This window comes from Anguilla rostrata, chromosome 14, assembly GCF_018555375.3.
Source record: "Anguilla rostrata isolate EN2019 chromosome 14, ASM1855537v3, whole genome shotgun sequence".
Taxonomy (NCBI): domain Eukaryota; kingdom Metazoa; phylum Chordata; class Actinopteri; order Anguilliformes; family Anguillidae; genus Anguilla; species Anguilla rostrata.
In genome coordinates this window covers 34200089-34216194 of record NC_057946.1, presented here as the reverse complement: position 1 = coordinate 34216194, position 16106 = coordinate 34200089, and the positions used below count along the sequence as shown (strand labels likewise).

At 43.1% G+C, this 16106-nt stretch overlaps 1 protein-coding gene across 1 annotated transcript in view; it reads right to left on the bottom strand.

Annotated features, from left to right (window-relative positions):
- LOC135240048 (uncharacterized) overlaps positions 1 to 14292 on the bottom strand; it is an 81499-nt gene extending 67207 nt beyond the window's left edge. The window contains exon 1 of the mRNA XM_064309176.1: positions 14152 to 14292. Within this exon, the coding sequence (XP_064165246.1) occupies positions 14152 to 14173 (22 nt within the window). The 5' untranslated portion in view covers positions 14174 to 14292. The remainder of the gene's footprint in view (positions 1 to 14151) is intronic.
- Between the last annotated feature and the right edge of the window lie 1814 nt (positions 14293 to 16106).

The following is a 16106-nucleotide window of genomic DNA, read 5'->3' as shown; positions in this document are numbered from 1 at the left end:
TGCACACACATTAGTTAAGGTCAAAGCAAAACAGGTAACTTATGTACTATTCATGGCATGGATATTAAAAAATTTATGAAACTGAAGTCCTAAATGTATTTCACATTTGTTATTATTACATATAAATTATATATACATCTCCCTGTGGAACGTGGCTTATTAAGGTCCAAACAAAAATTGTCAAGAGCTCAAAATTAAAAACAGAAAGCACTCTGGCAAGGCTGACTGGCTTATTCTTAGACACAATTCATTCCGCTGTGCACTCACGAGATCGCCGGTATCCAATAAAATAATTGTTATTGGATTCAAAAGGCGATTTGAACGGGATTAACGGCGGTAGCCGAGTGCGCTTTACGGACCGAAAAAAACAACACACGGAAATGGACAGATGGAGTAGACTGATAAGCGGTTGGGAAAAAATAAACGAACAAAAAACTTTGGTGGCAATATGAGCTTACACATACAGTTCACAACAGCGTTGTTTTTTCTGCTCAGTAACCCTGAAGGAGCACTGTGTTTTTTTGTCGTGTCTCATCAACGCCAAATGGAGGACTACGTGGTAGTGCGTCAAAATCTACAATCTACAAAGTGAAGCCGCCAACTCCTTTTTCATAATCTCTGAGATTGAGGCAGTTTGGGTTACTTTAATGAAGCACAGATTTTCCTACGCCCAGGCGCTGCGTAGCTCACATTTATTTGGGCTCCGTACTCCGCGCGTTTGCGACGATGCTTCTCACGTGCTCGGACCGTTCGGCTGTCCGGAGCTCGGGGGTGCCTGCCTCTCGCCCAGTGCACACTGGGATAGGCTCCAGCACCCCCCGCAACTCTGACCTGGATCAGCGGGTATAGATAATGGATGGATGGATGGATGGATGTGATTGTTTGCTTCTCTGTGGTGGCACACACTGTATCCAACTTGGAAGAAATGTGGCCCTAAAATGGTACTAATGCATGTACACAAAAAAACTAATAATAAAACAACAGCCCTGGCCACACTCCAGGCTGATTACATATTTCTGTATGACACCTGCCAGTCGTTCTCTCCCTGTCACGTGACCACGTCCGAGCTCAGAGGCCACTGACCTGCCCTAAAGGACAGAAAGAGAACCTACAGTAATAGACCCTGGAGGCTGGACTGGATCCAGTAACCCCGCTGCAGCTGTTATAATTAGCTCCAGAATCCATAATGACATCACAAGCCGGGGGCTCCAATCCAAACAGGCAGCACATTTCTCGGGCCTACACATGTCTACAACTACAACTGCACTTCTACACAATTACGTGTGTACGCGTACATCCGATTTCACAACAAATCCAGTTCGCATCACGCTCGACGACCACAGCCTGGGTGCAAGAACCCGAACGCAGGTCAAACTTGTCCGAATTCGATCAGAACCTCTCCAGAAAGCAGGTCTGGGCTGGGCTCCGTCGGCTTTGGAATTGAGCACTAGCATCCCAGCGTGCATCGTCTCCTGTTGTACCCCATAATAAACATGTCTGGAGTCACGAGACGTGCTGTTAAAGAACTGGTTATCAGGTTGAATAGAAGGCTGAATGCAACAGCTAAAAGAAGCATTTGGTCTAAATGCACAGAATCGAACATCCAGCACATAAAGAAATCCTGTGTAAACAAATAACATAATCAGATACAAATAGAGACCCCTTTTGGAAACTGTTAGGGATACTAGTGCAAACAAGTCCAACAAGCAGAAACAGCAGTTTTAATGAAATCACAGCTTTCACTGGAACCCGAAATGCACCTCTGAGACACATAAACCAAGAGTAAGCTGTAAATTTGAGCAGGTTAACTGGCATTTAGCTCTTTATTGATGCAGCATTTGCACTCACTGGTGTGGAAGTGTTATTGAGCAGGCCTGATACTGCAGCTCACATAACACTGGTGGAAGCACTTATGTTCAATGCAAGTCACTCTAGATAAGAGCATGTACTAGATGAATGTAATGTAATGTAAAGTAGTGTCTGGTCATTATCAGAGATCATGTAGGTGCCTGACTCCAGTTTGAAAAGGGCTCATTGTTATGATCATAATTTTTATTTTATTCGTTTTTTTAATTATTTTAATTTATTTTAAATAATGTTTTGCCGCCACCCTATCCCCCAACATATAATCACAACCTAGCATAACATTATGCTTGGGCATATTTTCCTTTGACCTTCTTGCTATCCTTTTTCAGAAATCCTAAAATAGGTGTGAATAGCCCATAAGGAAATGAGAAGCAATGATATTTTCATCCCTACAGAAAACCTTTCCCGCATCCGTGGGACGGGTCGATGATTATTCAGGAGGGTCCGGCCCTGCTCAGTCATGGAAACTCGGTTTCCAGGAGCGGCTGAGTGCAGCAGGAAGCGTGACTTAGCCACAGCTCTGGCGAGCCGCTACGTCGAGTTCGTGGGCTGTTCGTCGTGCACGGAAACAGTTGTTAGGCGCCCAGACCGCACGTCCTCACAGAAGCGCGGTCGCGAAGTAAGACTAACACGCGGGTAAATACTGCCGCGGCCCGTAAACTAGCTGGCCATAACGACGGAAACCGATGCCTATCTAATCTGAGTTAAACCCACAGGGACACGGCCGAGAGAGACAAAATTCCTGTTTGGTCAAGGACAGTTGCGAAGGAACACTATCGCCCGTTCTGCTCTTTAATCTCCAGTGAAGTGTGCTCATTTGGTAATGTTTAATTTCTAGAATGATTGCCGAGGCTGGAAAAAAGATATTGCTTTTTCAATATTAATAAACAAATCCTGGTGTTTAGCTCAGTGGCCCTTAGCAACCGTCTACACAGGACAGCAGTCTCCACAGGACCCACGCAGAGGCCACTTCAGGTGAGAGGCAGGCCTCAGACTGAGCAGAAAGCTTTGGCCAGGTGCTGAGGCGTCCGGCTCAAAGACAGCGACAGACTTCCCCTGCCACGGGATCCACCCTCAACACCCTGTGAGGATTTTTAGAAGGCATGTATTCATACATATGTATAAATTTACCAATTCATGCCTTGCACAACATGTTAAAAAAAACAATATTTAAGAATAGAGTGTTGCAATTAGTAAAGATCAGACACAAAGGGTGATATGTTATCATGACAATAGTCCTTGTGTTTCATTTGTGTTTGAGAGGCTGACCACACAGAGAGAGATAGAGAGAGAGCACTGAGGACAGGGTATTATCCCTGGCACTCAAAGTCCCAGCTTTTTCACTCTCACTGCTCCCCCCCCCCCACCAACCCCACCATCTGTCTGCTGTCACTCAGCTGCTGTGTCCCACCCCTCCACCCACCCAATCACCCTTCCAGTAAACAATTACCTGCCCCCATTCAGTAAAAGCATGCAAACTCCACCAGTATCCACATTTGCTTGGGATAAAACCACTTTATGCCTTAATTATACTCAATCAAGTGGAGCCTAATTATAATCACTTGTCGTACGGTCGCTAGAGACTGAGGCAAAGCTCTCCACCCTGTTAAACCTTAGGCGAAAATGAGCATCAAATCAAAATTTTTACCCGTATTGCACAACCCACTCTAACATTGCTTATTTTGATTGGATGACATCGGAGATTTATATATCTTGGATATTTTAAAATTCTGATGAAGTGTCAGAAACGGTGAGATATCTTCGCCTATGAAGCTTGGATGGTTCACACACCAGGCCTATTTGCGCCGCAGAAAGAGTAACTTAGCGGGAGAATCATTCAATGGGTTTGGCGCTGACTCGCTCTCCTCAGACTGTGTTTAAGTGGTCACGTCAGGCCCCAGGTGTACAGTTAAGATGAATGACTGCTGTAATCTAAGGGCCAAGAGCCTAGTGCTGACATATGGCCAGCACTGATTTCAGCACCCTGGAGAGCGCCCCGCGATGCACGAGAACTGTAAAAAACACCACAGCTGTTTAGAGTCTGTAGTTTGCCACTGAGGCAGCCAAACTCATTTTCAGACTTAACTACGAGGTAATCAGTGGCTGGGTAAAGAAACAAAAAAAAATTGTGCAGAACTAATATTTAGCCTCGAGCTCAAGAAAACTTTGGAATCATCTGCGATCTGTATGTCTGAATTCTTAACAGGGGCTCAAGCAGGTAAATTAGAATAAAAGTACACAAACTGATTAATTTACAGTAAGTGCAGTAGATTTAAAGTAAAAGGCTGTCTGTCCTCACCTACCCACTTAATTGTTGCACATTTAATATTGATGATCGACCAGACATACAATGACAGCATACTGTTGAGAATCGTTTGTTTTTTATGTTATTTAAAGGAAGGGGGCACATACATGTTAATATCTTCTGTAACGAAACCGTTTATTTAATTAGCTGCTTGTTTATTTAACAGTGGACAGTGCCAACTCAATTTATTAGGACACAATTAAAACACGCAGGACAAGTCAAATGACGCATTGCTCTCAAATTAGCCACAGGTCAATGCTTTTTACATCCCTCAAACAAGACTTGATATAATTTAGCAAACAAAATTGCAATAAATGAAGAAAAAACAAAACAGGCAAGATTAAAAGGGGAGACATTTAAAAAATAAAACTAAAATAAACCCTCGGTGGAAATCAATTATGACTACAGCTCTGTGTTGGTTGCAGCCAGAGCGTCGACTTGAATCAGTTATTTGTTATTCAATGTTTTTAAATTATGTTTTATTCTGTTAATTCTGAGTCTCAGAAATGGTAAAAAGTAAAAAAGTGAAAGCTTCAAGTTTTTTTTTTCTAGTTTTTCATATGCAATGTGTGTTTTCCTCCAAAAATGAACAATACTTTCCACCAAAATTTAAATTTTCCAGATTAAATGACTACACCTAGAAAAGGCATTAGACCTTGTGGAGGACATTTTATGGCACACTACGAAGACACTAATTGTAAAGTACACCTTTACACCAATCACCATTCCTAATAATCAAATACCATTTCTACATTATTACGGTCTTACAGGCTGTTAAACTAGGTTGCAAACTTTTCAAAGAATAAAAGTATAAATACTGCACACAATGAAATATGCAAGACTTTTCGGTCTACACAATCAAAAGAAGTAATGAGAACTCCTGGCTTGAGCATAGGTTCAGAGGAAGCTGAACTCTAAAGGATACAAAAACTTTTCCAAAAGTCATTTCTGTGGGTATATTTGTCCCATCGGTGTTCCTCAGAGCAAGGGAAACTGAATTATTCTCCCTGAAATCACCGTAACAGAGGTTGTGCAGTACCTTGGCTTCTCATGTCAAAGGACACTGCGCATTAACATTGGTAATTTAATATACCAGAACAAATGAGGTATGCTGAGGATCTGACATTAACATCCAGCATCATATGAATAATGAATTGCTGAAATAAGGGATATTACCACGGTGACCCCTTTCTTGACAGCGCCACTGAGCTACTTTGATTGTGACTATGGTTTCCCTGGTAAACAAATGGTTAACAGACAGCACTGGGAATGGTGATCCCCTGACTGCTAGCCAGCCTCAGGTCACAGGTGACAAGGAAAGCAAAGTCTACATGAGCCGGTCACATGACCCTCACTTGAGAGACGCTTGAAACCAAGGCGATGTTGAGTCAGCGTGTCAGAGAGCACTGGGACCGTGAGGACAGGGGATTGTAACTTCCTGTCATGGGGGGGTGGGGTTGTCATGCGTTTGCAAATCGCCACTGAAGCGGGTGGGGGGGGGGGAGGGGCCAGGGGCTAGATATGCGTGCAGGGAGCAACAGATGGCGAGGATTACACCCGAACAATCCCACAATCTCTGTGTTTCTCCCGTCTTTCTCTTTATCCCTCGCTCTCAAATTCAATCTCTCTCTCTCTCTCTCAATTTATCCCTCTCTCCTGTTTCTCTCCCGCTCTCTTTAGCTCCCTCTCAGTGCAGAGGTATCTGACCGTAAGTGGTTAGATGTCAGGGACCTGACGCAGGATCGGAAAGCACAGGCGAGTGAAGGCACAAAGAAAATAAACTGTGTCCGGACCCAGACCTCCATTCAGGGCCTCCAACCCCACGCACGGCTGCGACAGAAACGAGACCCCTATTCCACAGACCCAGCCTCAGTTATGCCAGCTTACTTCACCCTAATCAGACTAATCAGAGTGGTGGTAAGCAAACAAGCAGAAATGTGAGTTTGTGCGTGTGTGTGTGTCCGTGTGTGCGCGCATGATGTGTGCGTGTGTGTATGTGTCTGCGCACTACTTTTTCCTGGAACAGCTGTGGTCAGATGAATGTCCACCTGCACATCTCAAAAAAAGGCTATATAGCCCAGAGTCGTCATAGTAGCAAGAGGGCTAGGCCATGCATATGATTATACAGTACAATCAAGATGACCAAACTGGGAAAAGAACCGATAATATGCATCAGCCATGCTAAAGTTTTAGATTGCTTGCCTTTTTTCCCCCAAAATTCACGTTTTTTTTGCTCCCAGCTGTTGCAAAGGACAGTTAAAACCTTCCATCACTGAAGTTGTAGACTGATTTTGGAGAGAGAAAAATCTGAGTCACAGCAAATCACATTGATATTTTGAAGAGCTGAATCCCATGCCACAAGTTCATTCTGAAAACCCATCACTTCTGTCCATTTGAAGGGATGGACAACCTCACCATAAAGGATACTATGCATAACTCTGGATATATTTTAAGAAAAAATTATTTTTAAAAGAATATTTATATTTAAGGCCATTTTAGTTACTTTCCTTCTGCATTAAAATAATGTGGGAAAACATTTGCACAGCACTGTGAAAACAATCCTTCCTTCTCTGTTGTTGTCCCGGCACTCTGAAGCAGGACCAATCAGGCAGCCTTTCATTTATTCCAACAGCCCTTGTTGACACCTCCTCATGAAGACCACTTGGCATTTTCTTTGTGTGGTTCCTGGATCCAGGAAATGGCGGCGGCGGCACACGCAAGCTCAACCCGCGCCACGGCCTGCAGCACACGCGTGTGTGTGTGTGTGTGTGTGTGTGTGTGGGGCCAGTCGTTTGCCTCACGCTTAAGGCCATCCCCATGGAAACCCAAGTCCCATTCCCAAAAACAATGGCATGCATTAGAGAAGGAGAAGAGTGCCACATCCAACCATATACCACTTTGCGGGTCACGTTATTAATGATTATTTATTATATTATTTATGGCAGGCACTCCTTTTCGATTCCTAAATTTTCCTATTTTCCATTTACGAAGCTGGTTATGTACAGAAGCACTTCAGATGAACTGCCGTGATCCAGGATTCTACTGAAGTTTACCGACAATGGAACTGAACAGGGAACCTCTAGGTCAGATGGCCAGTCGCTAAGCCACTATGACACGCTACACACTACCGCCCATAAAACATGCAGGCCACTGTTGAACGTGTTCCCTGCCACACGGCGTTGTCCAATCAGACCACTGGAAAACCTGTTATGAGATGAGCACCCCCATCGTCCTGCTCAAAAGGCAACCTGATGCCTCCCAAACCAGCGTCAGGATTTCTGGGGTCTTGTTTGATTCAATCACATGTTATGACATTATGTTCATTCCACAGAGACTAAAGGTTTACCCTTTTGGTCAACTTTTGGTCACCCCACCAACTCTTACATCACATTTGGATCCAAAGGCAGCTTGCGGAATTATTAAAGGAGGAATCAGAGGAGGTCTACAAAATGGTGTGCAGAGTTATCTCAGGGAGGTTTGCTCACACAGTGACATCCATTTTGTAAATGGTGGATTCATGTTTTCCACATTACCACCTGAACGTACCAGAAAGCTTCATTAAGAACATGAGTCATCAGACTGAACCGGGACTGACTGGGATCGCAAGCATATCAACAGTTAAGACAACATAGGGAAGCCACAATCACTGGTCACAGTGATTTCTACTGAATCCAAATTTTCTCATTAGAATTTCAGGAAATGGCATTATGTTCATAAAGCTGCACAAAGCACATCCTTCCCAGGAAGTGCAGACGTCAGACGTGCACAGGTGACTCACGTGCCCCATTGTCCCATAATGAGATCCACGCTAAACCGTACCTTGCCAGTACCACCCAGTCGGCTTGGCTCGGCAGCTACAGGGAATCCCCCCCCCCCGCCCCCCTGCCCCCCCTCCACTCGCGGCTCCTCCCACGCCAAACTGCCGGTTCAGTAGGCCTTTGGGCCGCAGTCCAAAGAAGAGAAGATTCGGGCCAAGAATCCGAGGAAAGATGCCAAGGCTGGTATGAGGTTGCCAGATCAGCTGACCTCAAACACGGGACCAAAGCAAAATTAGAAGGACAAATATACGGCAACCACAAACAAAGGGAAGAGTGAGATGTATTTAAAATTGTGAATCTGCTTTTTGTTTTTTCGTATTTGTTTCTTTTTTGGGGGGGAAACTATTCCACAAGAAAAAAACTGAAACTACATTATTTTTTATTCTTATTTGTACCGGACATTCATCCAAGCACAAAAGGAAACACTGAAAAAATAATTTCCTGTTTTGAGGAACGCTCCTGGGTGGTAGTAAATTGACTCTCCTTGTTCCTCTTGTTTTTGGACAGTGATGCAATAAATATGCACTCTCACCACAACAGCACAGAGCCCAAGGCAAAAACAGGTGTCAGCATGTAACACTAAACTGTAGCCACGCAATCCGCATAAGGCTGTAACAACGCTGCACCTCTGACTGGTTCATTCCCTGTGAGGGCCTCTGTCTCACTCTGTCACACTCCCTCACTCTGACATGTTTTTATCTGTCTCATTCTCCATCTATTTCTGTCCATCTCTTTTGATCTCTGTCTCACACAGACTCTCACTATATCAGGCATTTTTGCATCTGTTCAGATCCCTGTTTGTCTCACTGGCACCGGTGTCCATTTTTTTCCCTTGTTTTTGTACAAGAACTACCATCTTCTCACCTCTACCAATGAAAGCAAGAAGCATATTCACTGCCCCGCCCCCTCAGTCCTGAATAATGTCTCTTTCTTTCATCTCTCAAAAAACTCATTTAAATGAATACTGAATTTTTAATGCCTGCTTTTCATACCAGGCCTTATCAGAATAACTTTCTGTTAACATCAAATCAACCGACTATGTTAATGCTGCAAACCAAATGTAGGTTGCCAACATTTCAAAACAATTAAATCATCAATATACAGAAATACATCTAAAATTATTGTTTCCATAACATCAATATATATCAATATATAACAATATATTTAGTTAATGTCCAAAATGCTTTACCTTCTATATGAATAGGATACAAAATAAACAGGTGAAAGAATCATTATACAATAAAAACACAATTTAGCAACAAGATAATTAGACAGAAATGGTCCCCATTAGTAGAACTGAGACAATTTCAAGAGGACCATTTAATTACGACTGTAAAAAATGTCAAAAAGGAACAGCAAGGCTATGTGGCAGAAATGACACTGATGCCACTGCAGCTGTGAGATGTTTCATTGTCAGCATTTTCTAACTGCATGCCGGTCCATTAGCGGACGGAAAACTCGCCAACAGGAAATTCCCCTCCTCACCAACGGACCGGAGCTGGACCACAGCCAGACGCCGAGAGCACTTTACCATCAATATTAATACATGAATATTCTCCTCCGTCCCCCCGCCTCCCCCGCCCGTTCGCTCACAGAACACGGCCAAACAAAGACATCAAAGAGCAAGACCGACAGAGTCCTCGACCAGCCGGCGTTTGCGCTTCAGAGCTTCCCGTGCAGGCGTCTGGCCCTCAGTGTGATGAGCTTCGCTGTGACTGTACCGTCGTTTGCCGGTCCTCTGGTCTGGGATGTTCTTCGGATTCAAACCTGCCTCCCTCTGGCTACACGCCCAGTTCCCCAAAGACACTGCCACAAGCAAGGCTGTACTTGGACAAGCACGATGGGACGCAGCCCTGCAACTGTCCATCCGCTTAACAAGTGGGCTCAAAGCACTTATAATATATATATATATATATATTATATGCATATATTGCAACCCAACATGGGGCTGAACATCTCCCACTCCCACCCCAATTCTTCTGCAAACACAGCCATGTTCATGCTGTGAACCCCACTGTCGATTACAGAAAGTGTAGACGTCTACGGTTCTCCTCTGCAACCCGTGGTTTCACCAGCTGATTATGTCCAGCTGATTCTTTTCACACCACAGGCTAAAACTAAGCTCACACAGAGCAGAACCGGGGGAAGACCTTTCACATGCGACTTTTGAATGCAGTTGATGGGTAGCCACTCGACCAGTGGGGGTCACTAGATAGCGAGGAACTCTGAACCCTCCCATTATCGGGGAACCACCCTACAAAACTAATGACCACAGTCGGCACTGGTATGGCCCAGATTTGACCCAAGGGCGTGAGGCTCATCCATGCACCGCAGCAAGATGCTCTAAACTGTAATGAGCCATCCAGCAGCCCCACAAACAGGTCAAAATGCAGTCATGTTGCCAGCATTGCTAGATGCGTATTGCCATTTGTAATCATTTGTATTGTTACTATATAGAATTACTTCTGTCTGTTACATTATGTGTCTGTTGGTGTGTTTGATGCCTTTAGCTCCTAGAGGATTACAAGGGAACAACAATTAAATTTTCTGAATTTAATTTTAGATATTGTACAGTGACCCTGGTCCACGCTATAACCCTCCAAGTAACTGCTATAATCGCTTTGCTTTATCTCATATGCAGCCACCTTCTCTACCTCATTGGTATCACATATTTCTGAAGCTTGTATCAAGTTTTTTTTTCACTTCCAGAAAACAGAAACTCGGCCAGAGGCGTCACTGGGGGGGGTGCGGGGGGTGTGGACCGCACCAGGTGACACCATCAGAGGGGTGTGACACCTAAATGGCTGTTCTGTGTAGCAACGGGTTGAAACAGCAGATGCAATTTACTGCCGGTTGATTTAATTAGCGGTATTAATGTGACGAGAAGCGCTTTGTCGTTTGAACGCATAACCCCGGTCGACAACTTCCAACAGCACCCGCAACAGCAATTCTACTCACGCAGTTGCAGCTCCACAACTATTCATCTGAGCAAAAAATGGAATGTACTTGCAATTCTTGTGTTAGATTATCCACTCATTACAATTTATCAGATGTATGAATACAGTTGGTGATCAGTGCCATATATGGCCATTTCATCATCAGGTCAGAACAGACAGCAATGGCAGTTTTCAAAACTGACCAAACAGAATAAGCAATTTGTAATTATTCAACTAAAAACAATGGATGTCCTGTGAATAAGATGCTGGTAGGAGATTTCCAGGTTGTTGTAATTATTACAAAACATTTTTTACAGAAGCCTGCATACAGGCTGATATTCCTAGTGTCTGTGATCTTTGTGGAAGGTCTAAAACATCTCTCTGATAGATCATATAGTACGATGAGACCTCTCTGCACTGGCGGACAGACAGCCAAGGGTGGGAGGGAGGTACAGCAGGCAACCTTTTCAAGCCCTTTTGAGCCTTTCCTCCAACTCTGGTAGAGCTCATCCTCCCAGGCGTACAGTTTGTGAATAGTGCAGGATACAGATGAAAAGTAGACAGCGCATTGTAGGACAGAATTAGCAAATTGCCACCCCCCACCCCCCCTCCAAACAAAAGGATTTAGTCAAAGTAAATGTTTTGTTAGCCTACCTGTTTAAAAAATTTAAAAGCTTTAAAACATTTTTCTGAGTGCGCTTGTTGTTTCCCGGAGGCCTTGTTTATATTTCACGCACCATTTCCTAAAGTCTAATGACGTCATTGTTCCAGCAAGAGGCGTACCGGAAAATGACAATGGAGGGGGGAAATTATGAGTTGTGTTCGGCAGCAAAAAAAAAAAAAGAAAGTTTTTCCAGTGAGGGAGCAGTCACAAATATCCTGATCTTCGGCCACGGGGAAAGAAGTTCTGAGCTTCAGGGAAATTTCACCAAGATAACACGGTGAATCTATGCAGGGAATCATTTTTAAAAACACAGAAAGCCAGCCCAGCTTCCTTCCTAACTTGGCACAGAAACAAAAAAGGGCTTCACTGTACATAACACTGAGGGGAAGGGGGGGGAATGGTGTCCCCTTAAGCCACTCTCCATTCCCCTGAAAAAATGGGATGAGAATCTACTCCCCGCAAAACTGAAGTGAGTCAGAACTGCCTGGTAATGTGTACTGTGACATTTGCCACTGGCACCAAACCAAAATGGTGAAATTAGGAAAGCTTTGGGGGGATGGAATGGGGGTGGGTGGGAGGGGTGGGCAAAATTTGATAAGCCGAACAAACACACTGGCTGAACAGAAAGAGATACGCCTCTTGCTCCTCCTCCCCAACAGTCAACAAGCCATAAGTCACAAAGAAAGGGCCGTCCGTGTCCTGTCTGCCTCCCCCAGCACAGTGCCTGGAATGCATTACATTACCATCCTGGCTGATCCGTCTCTGGGCCACTCTCAAAGATTGCTTAGCAAGTGCTAGAAGGCGAGATGCCCTGACTAAAAAACTTTGAAAATAACTCTATGGGGCGCAAATTAAAAATACCAAAAACTCTTACATGGAATTGTTAAAACAAAAAAAAAATAGAAGCACTAGGCCTGCCATTCACCCAGAAATTCAACAGTGAGATTCCCAATACACAAACTAGAAATAAACATGCAAACATAATGATCCCAAATACCACTCACAGAGATTTGTGAAAACTTCACACCACCAGTAATGCTAGGAAAGGGTGGGGGGGAGAGAATAGCTCCTTTCATGTCTAAAAATGCTATTCACACCTGACACAGAATTCCCAGGTTATTCGATCTCATGCACAACCCATCCCCATTTCCTTCTTAATAGACCTTTTTGATTTGGCAAAGACTGGAAACGGGCACTTTGAATCTAAACCTAAACCCAACGGGAGTTCGCGAAGAAAGCAGAAAGACTAGCTTTGTGTATCCTGTACAGAAAACACAATGAGGTTGCTAGCAGAATAATTTAAAATGCCCTGCTACCTGTTATGCTAATCACTATGCTTATGCAAATTATGAAACCTCTCGGGTGTGCAAGATATCTGGAAGAAATTTATACGAAATAAGCTATGTTACAATGTCAGATTATTTTAGGATCACAAGACAATTTACAACGTTGTATGTTGGGCAACATGAAAAAATGTTTAAAGGGTCATTTAGTGCAATGGTTATTTAGTGCAATGACCGTTTTTTTTTTTTTTTATTTGGGGGAAAAATAAGTTTCTCCTGCACTAATAAAGCAAAAGGAGGTGAATTATGCGTCATAATAATAATTTTTTATCTCACCTTCCTTAAAATGTGTATTTAAAACACCAGGCAAGTGTCAAACAGCTTAAACTAAGTGGAAAGAATTATCACGTGCCAACTGAAAATACGTAAGACAATTGATGTTTTACACTAAAATCTGGTAACGTAAAATAAACATAAGTTTATCAACTTCTAAGTATGATCAAAACAGAAAAATCATGAACGAAACAAGCTTTCAAATCAGTGCTCGCATATGTCACCATGGGTGGACGGACAAATCAAACGTAGCCTACTGTTAAGCGCCTTACACAGAGATGGGTCAATGTTGTGCAGTCGTATAGTGCATTATCATATCAGGACATTCATACAGAAACAGTTGATGTTGCATATTGTACTTCTCAAATAAAGGGCATTTCGTGGCGTTTATTTCACTAACTTCGTTCTACGCGTATCTGTCGGCAGAGGTAGGCTATACAAACACAGAAGAAGTAGTTGACAGGCTATTTATTTTGGTTTATTTCCCAATACAAAATCAAACCTCTACTCCCGGCAGAATTCAAGAACCGTTTAACTAGCTACTTAAAACGTAAAACTTAACGCAAGAACGGCTGCTGCCGCTGCATTCACAATAAATTGTATAATGAGTTGGTCGGACGTGCCCATGTTTCCTCCCAATGGATCGATGTATCCATTCCGGATAACTATATGATGTAGTCACATACACAAGTGATGTACTGTACCGGCTCTAAGAGCCAACGACGTGTTCTGCTGCGTATCATTGTGATTATGTCCCTTCCAGTGGACAAGTTGTTTCAGAAGAAAATAAATCACGGGCGAAAAAGTTATTACGTAGAGCCCCGCTGTCAACCCGGCTACTTGCACCATGCAAGGCAGGACTAGATCGCTGCAGAAAAGGAAGTTACCAGAGTTCGTTTGAGATGGACCCGAGCCACACAGTACTTTTACAGAATGAGAAACTCACCTCTCACACAAAGTAGAGACATTTCGAAGCTTTTTTTCTCGAAAATCCTGTTGCACTTCTGAGAGCTAAATTAGGACAAAGCGGTTAAGACGACATACATTCCATCCACAGTTAACATGGCAAAAAAGTGGGTCCCCGTCACTTCTGCGCGAGTTTTAGTTGTCACTTAAAGACTCGGGTTGGAGGAGAATGAACGAAAGAACAGTTGAAGACTTAAGGGCATTAGCTCTCCGCCTCGCAACGCCATCATGAAAAATACAGACTCACCTAAGGCATTATCAATCCAAAAGGGCGGTGACGAGATAGGCGTGATTGACACCGTTATGCGTCTATAAAGAGAACACAGTCCCTCATAAAGGGTGGGACTTAGTAATGTGTTAGCAAATGGGGGATATGGGGGCGTAATCAAAAACGAAACAGGTTGAAGGAACAGGTGGTGACGCATGGAGAGTTGCTGTCAGGTTGCGACCGCTGCAGCCTAAGCCATTGACACAGATATGAGGTAAATTTGGAAATTGTATAAGAAGGGCGTCCTCACAAGATAAATCCAGTTGTGCCATTAATGTCAATGTCTGTTTTCCATAATTTTTGCCATATAGCATACTTATAATAGCTATATATAACTACTACAGTAATTCTGGAGGTAATCTGAGTGGGTAATTTTTGCATAAATCTTCATTTGCAAACTACGTTTATTAAACGATCATTTTGCATCAGAAAAAATAGTAGGCTATAGGCTACAGTAGCATAGGCAATTAGGCATATTGTAATCTTATAGGACAACCGATAGGTTACTGTAAAATTGAAAATGTTAAAATACTGTAAAACTCACGCAGTCTAAACTAGTAGACTACTGCAGTGAAGGTTACACGCTTATCTTTTGTTACTGACACTTATGCCATACTTTTGGAAGTAAAGAATGTCGTTTTAGTTTGTATTCGTCCTTTTCAAAGTGAATTTGGTTTGTTCACAGGGTAGGCTATGTTGACCCACTCCTGTTTTTATTATTTATTTTCTATTCGTTCTTATTTTATTTTCTTTCCTTTTTGTTTGTTTGCTTACTTGTTTTGTTTGACATTGGGAGAGTTGTATAAATCGGATGTAGGCTATTTATGAATACCACCACTACACTCCCAACGGTTTGGTTTCGGCTCCTCCGCCGCCAGCACGTATACCAACGATGCATAAATACTGAAACTCCAAGCTGTGTTTGTCAAGGTCTGTTCGAGTCAAGACAAATTGCCCTTGTTTAATGTGCCACACACTGCTCAAAAGCAATAGGTGTATGTTATGCCAAGGAAAGTAGCCTACCTCGAGAGGCTGGAAGCCGTTGGGTTTATTTGATTACAGGGAACACTGCGGCGCGGGCGCAAATACAATTAAATTAAACGGCACACTGGAGTAAGATGTCTTCTGTTTGATATTTTCTGCACACTGGGTCGTATAACCTTTCAAAATGTTCGGCAGAAATGAACGACTTGTCAAATAGGCTAAAAAGTCACTTTGGCACTTTCCACAAAATGCATGCCCATTGGCCAACTGAAAGATTTGCGGTTGGCCTCACAGATGTCGTGCTTGCAGGAAACTGTCATAAAAAAAACGTCAGAAAGTTGTGGCCTAGATCTGAATCCAACATTGCACACAGTAACGTCCAGTGTTAATTGAGCACTAACTGTTAATTGAACTCGTAACAGATAACATTTGGTCCTTTTCTGGAATGTGGGACCAAATGTTATATGTTAAGAGTTGATTGAACACGATTAGAGTTGAATTATCACTGGACATTTTACTGTGCATGATCTTCTAGAAAGTAACCAGAATGGGAATACTTGCACCGAAGGCTTATTCGGATAGACAGAGAAGCAACGCGAATAACTCAATATGAACCTATGGCCGTAAGCTAACTAAATGCATATCAATCAGAAAATAAAACTATGTGGCTTTTCCTGAGCGTC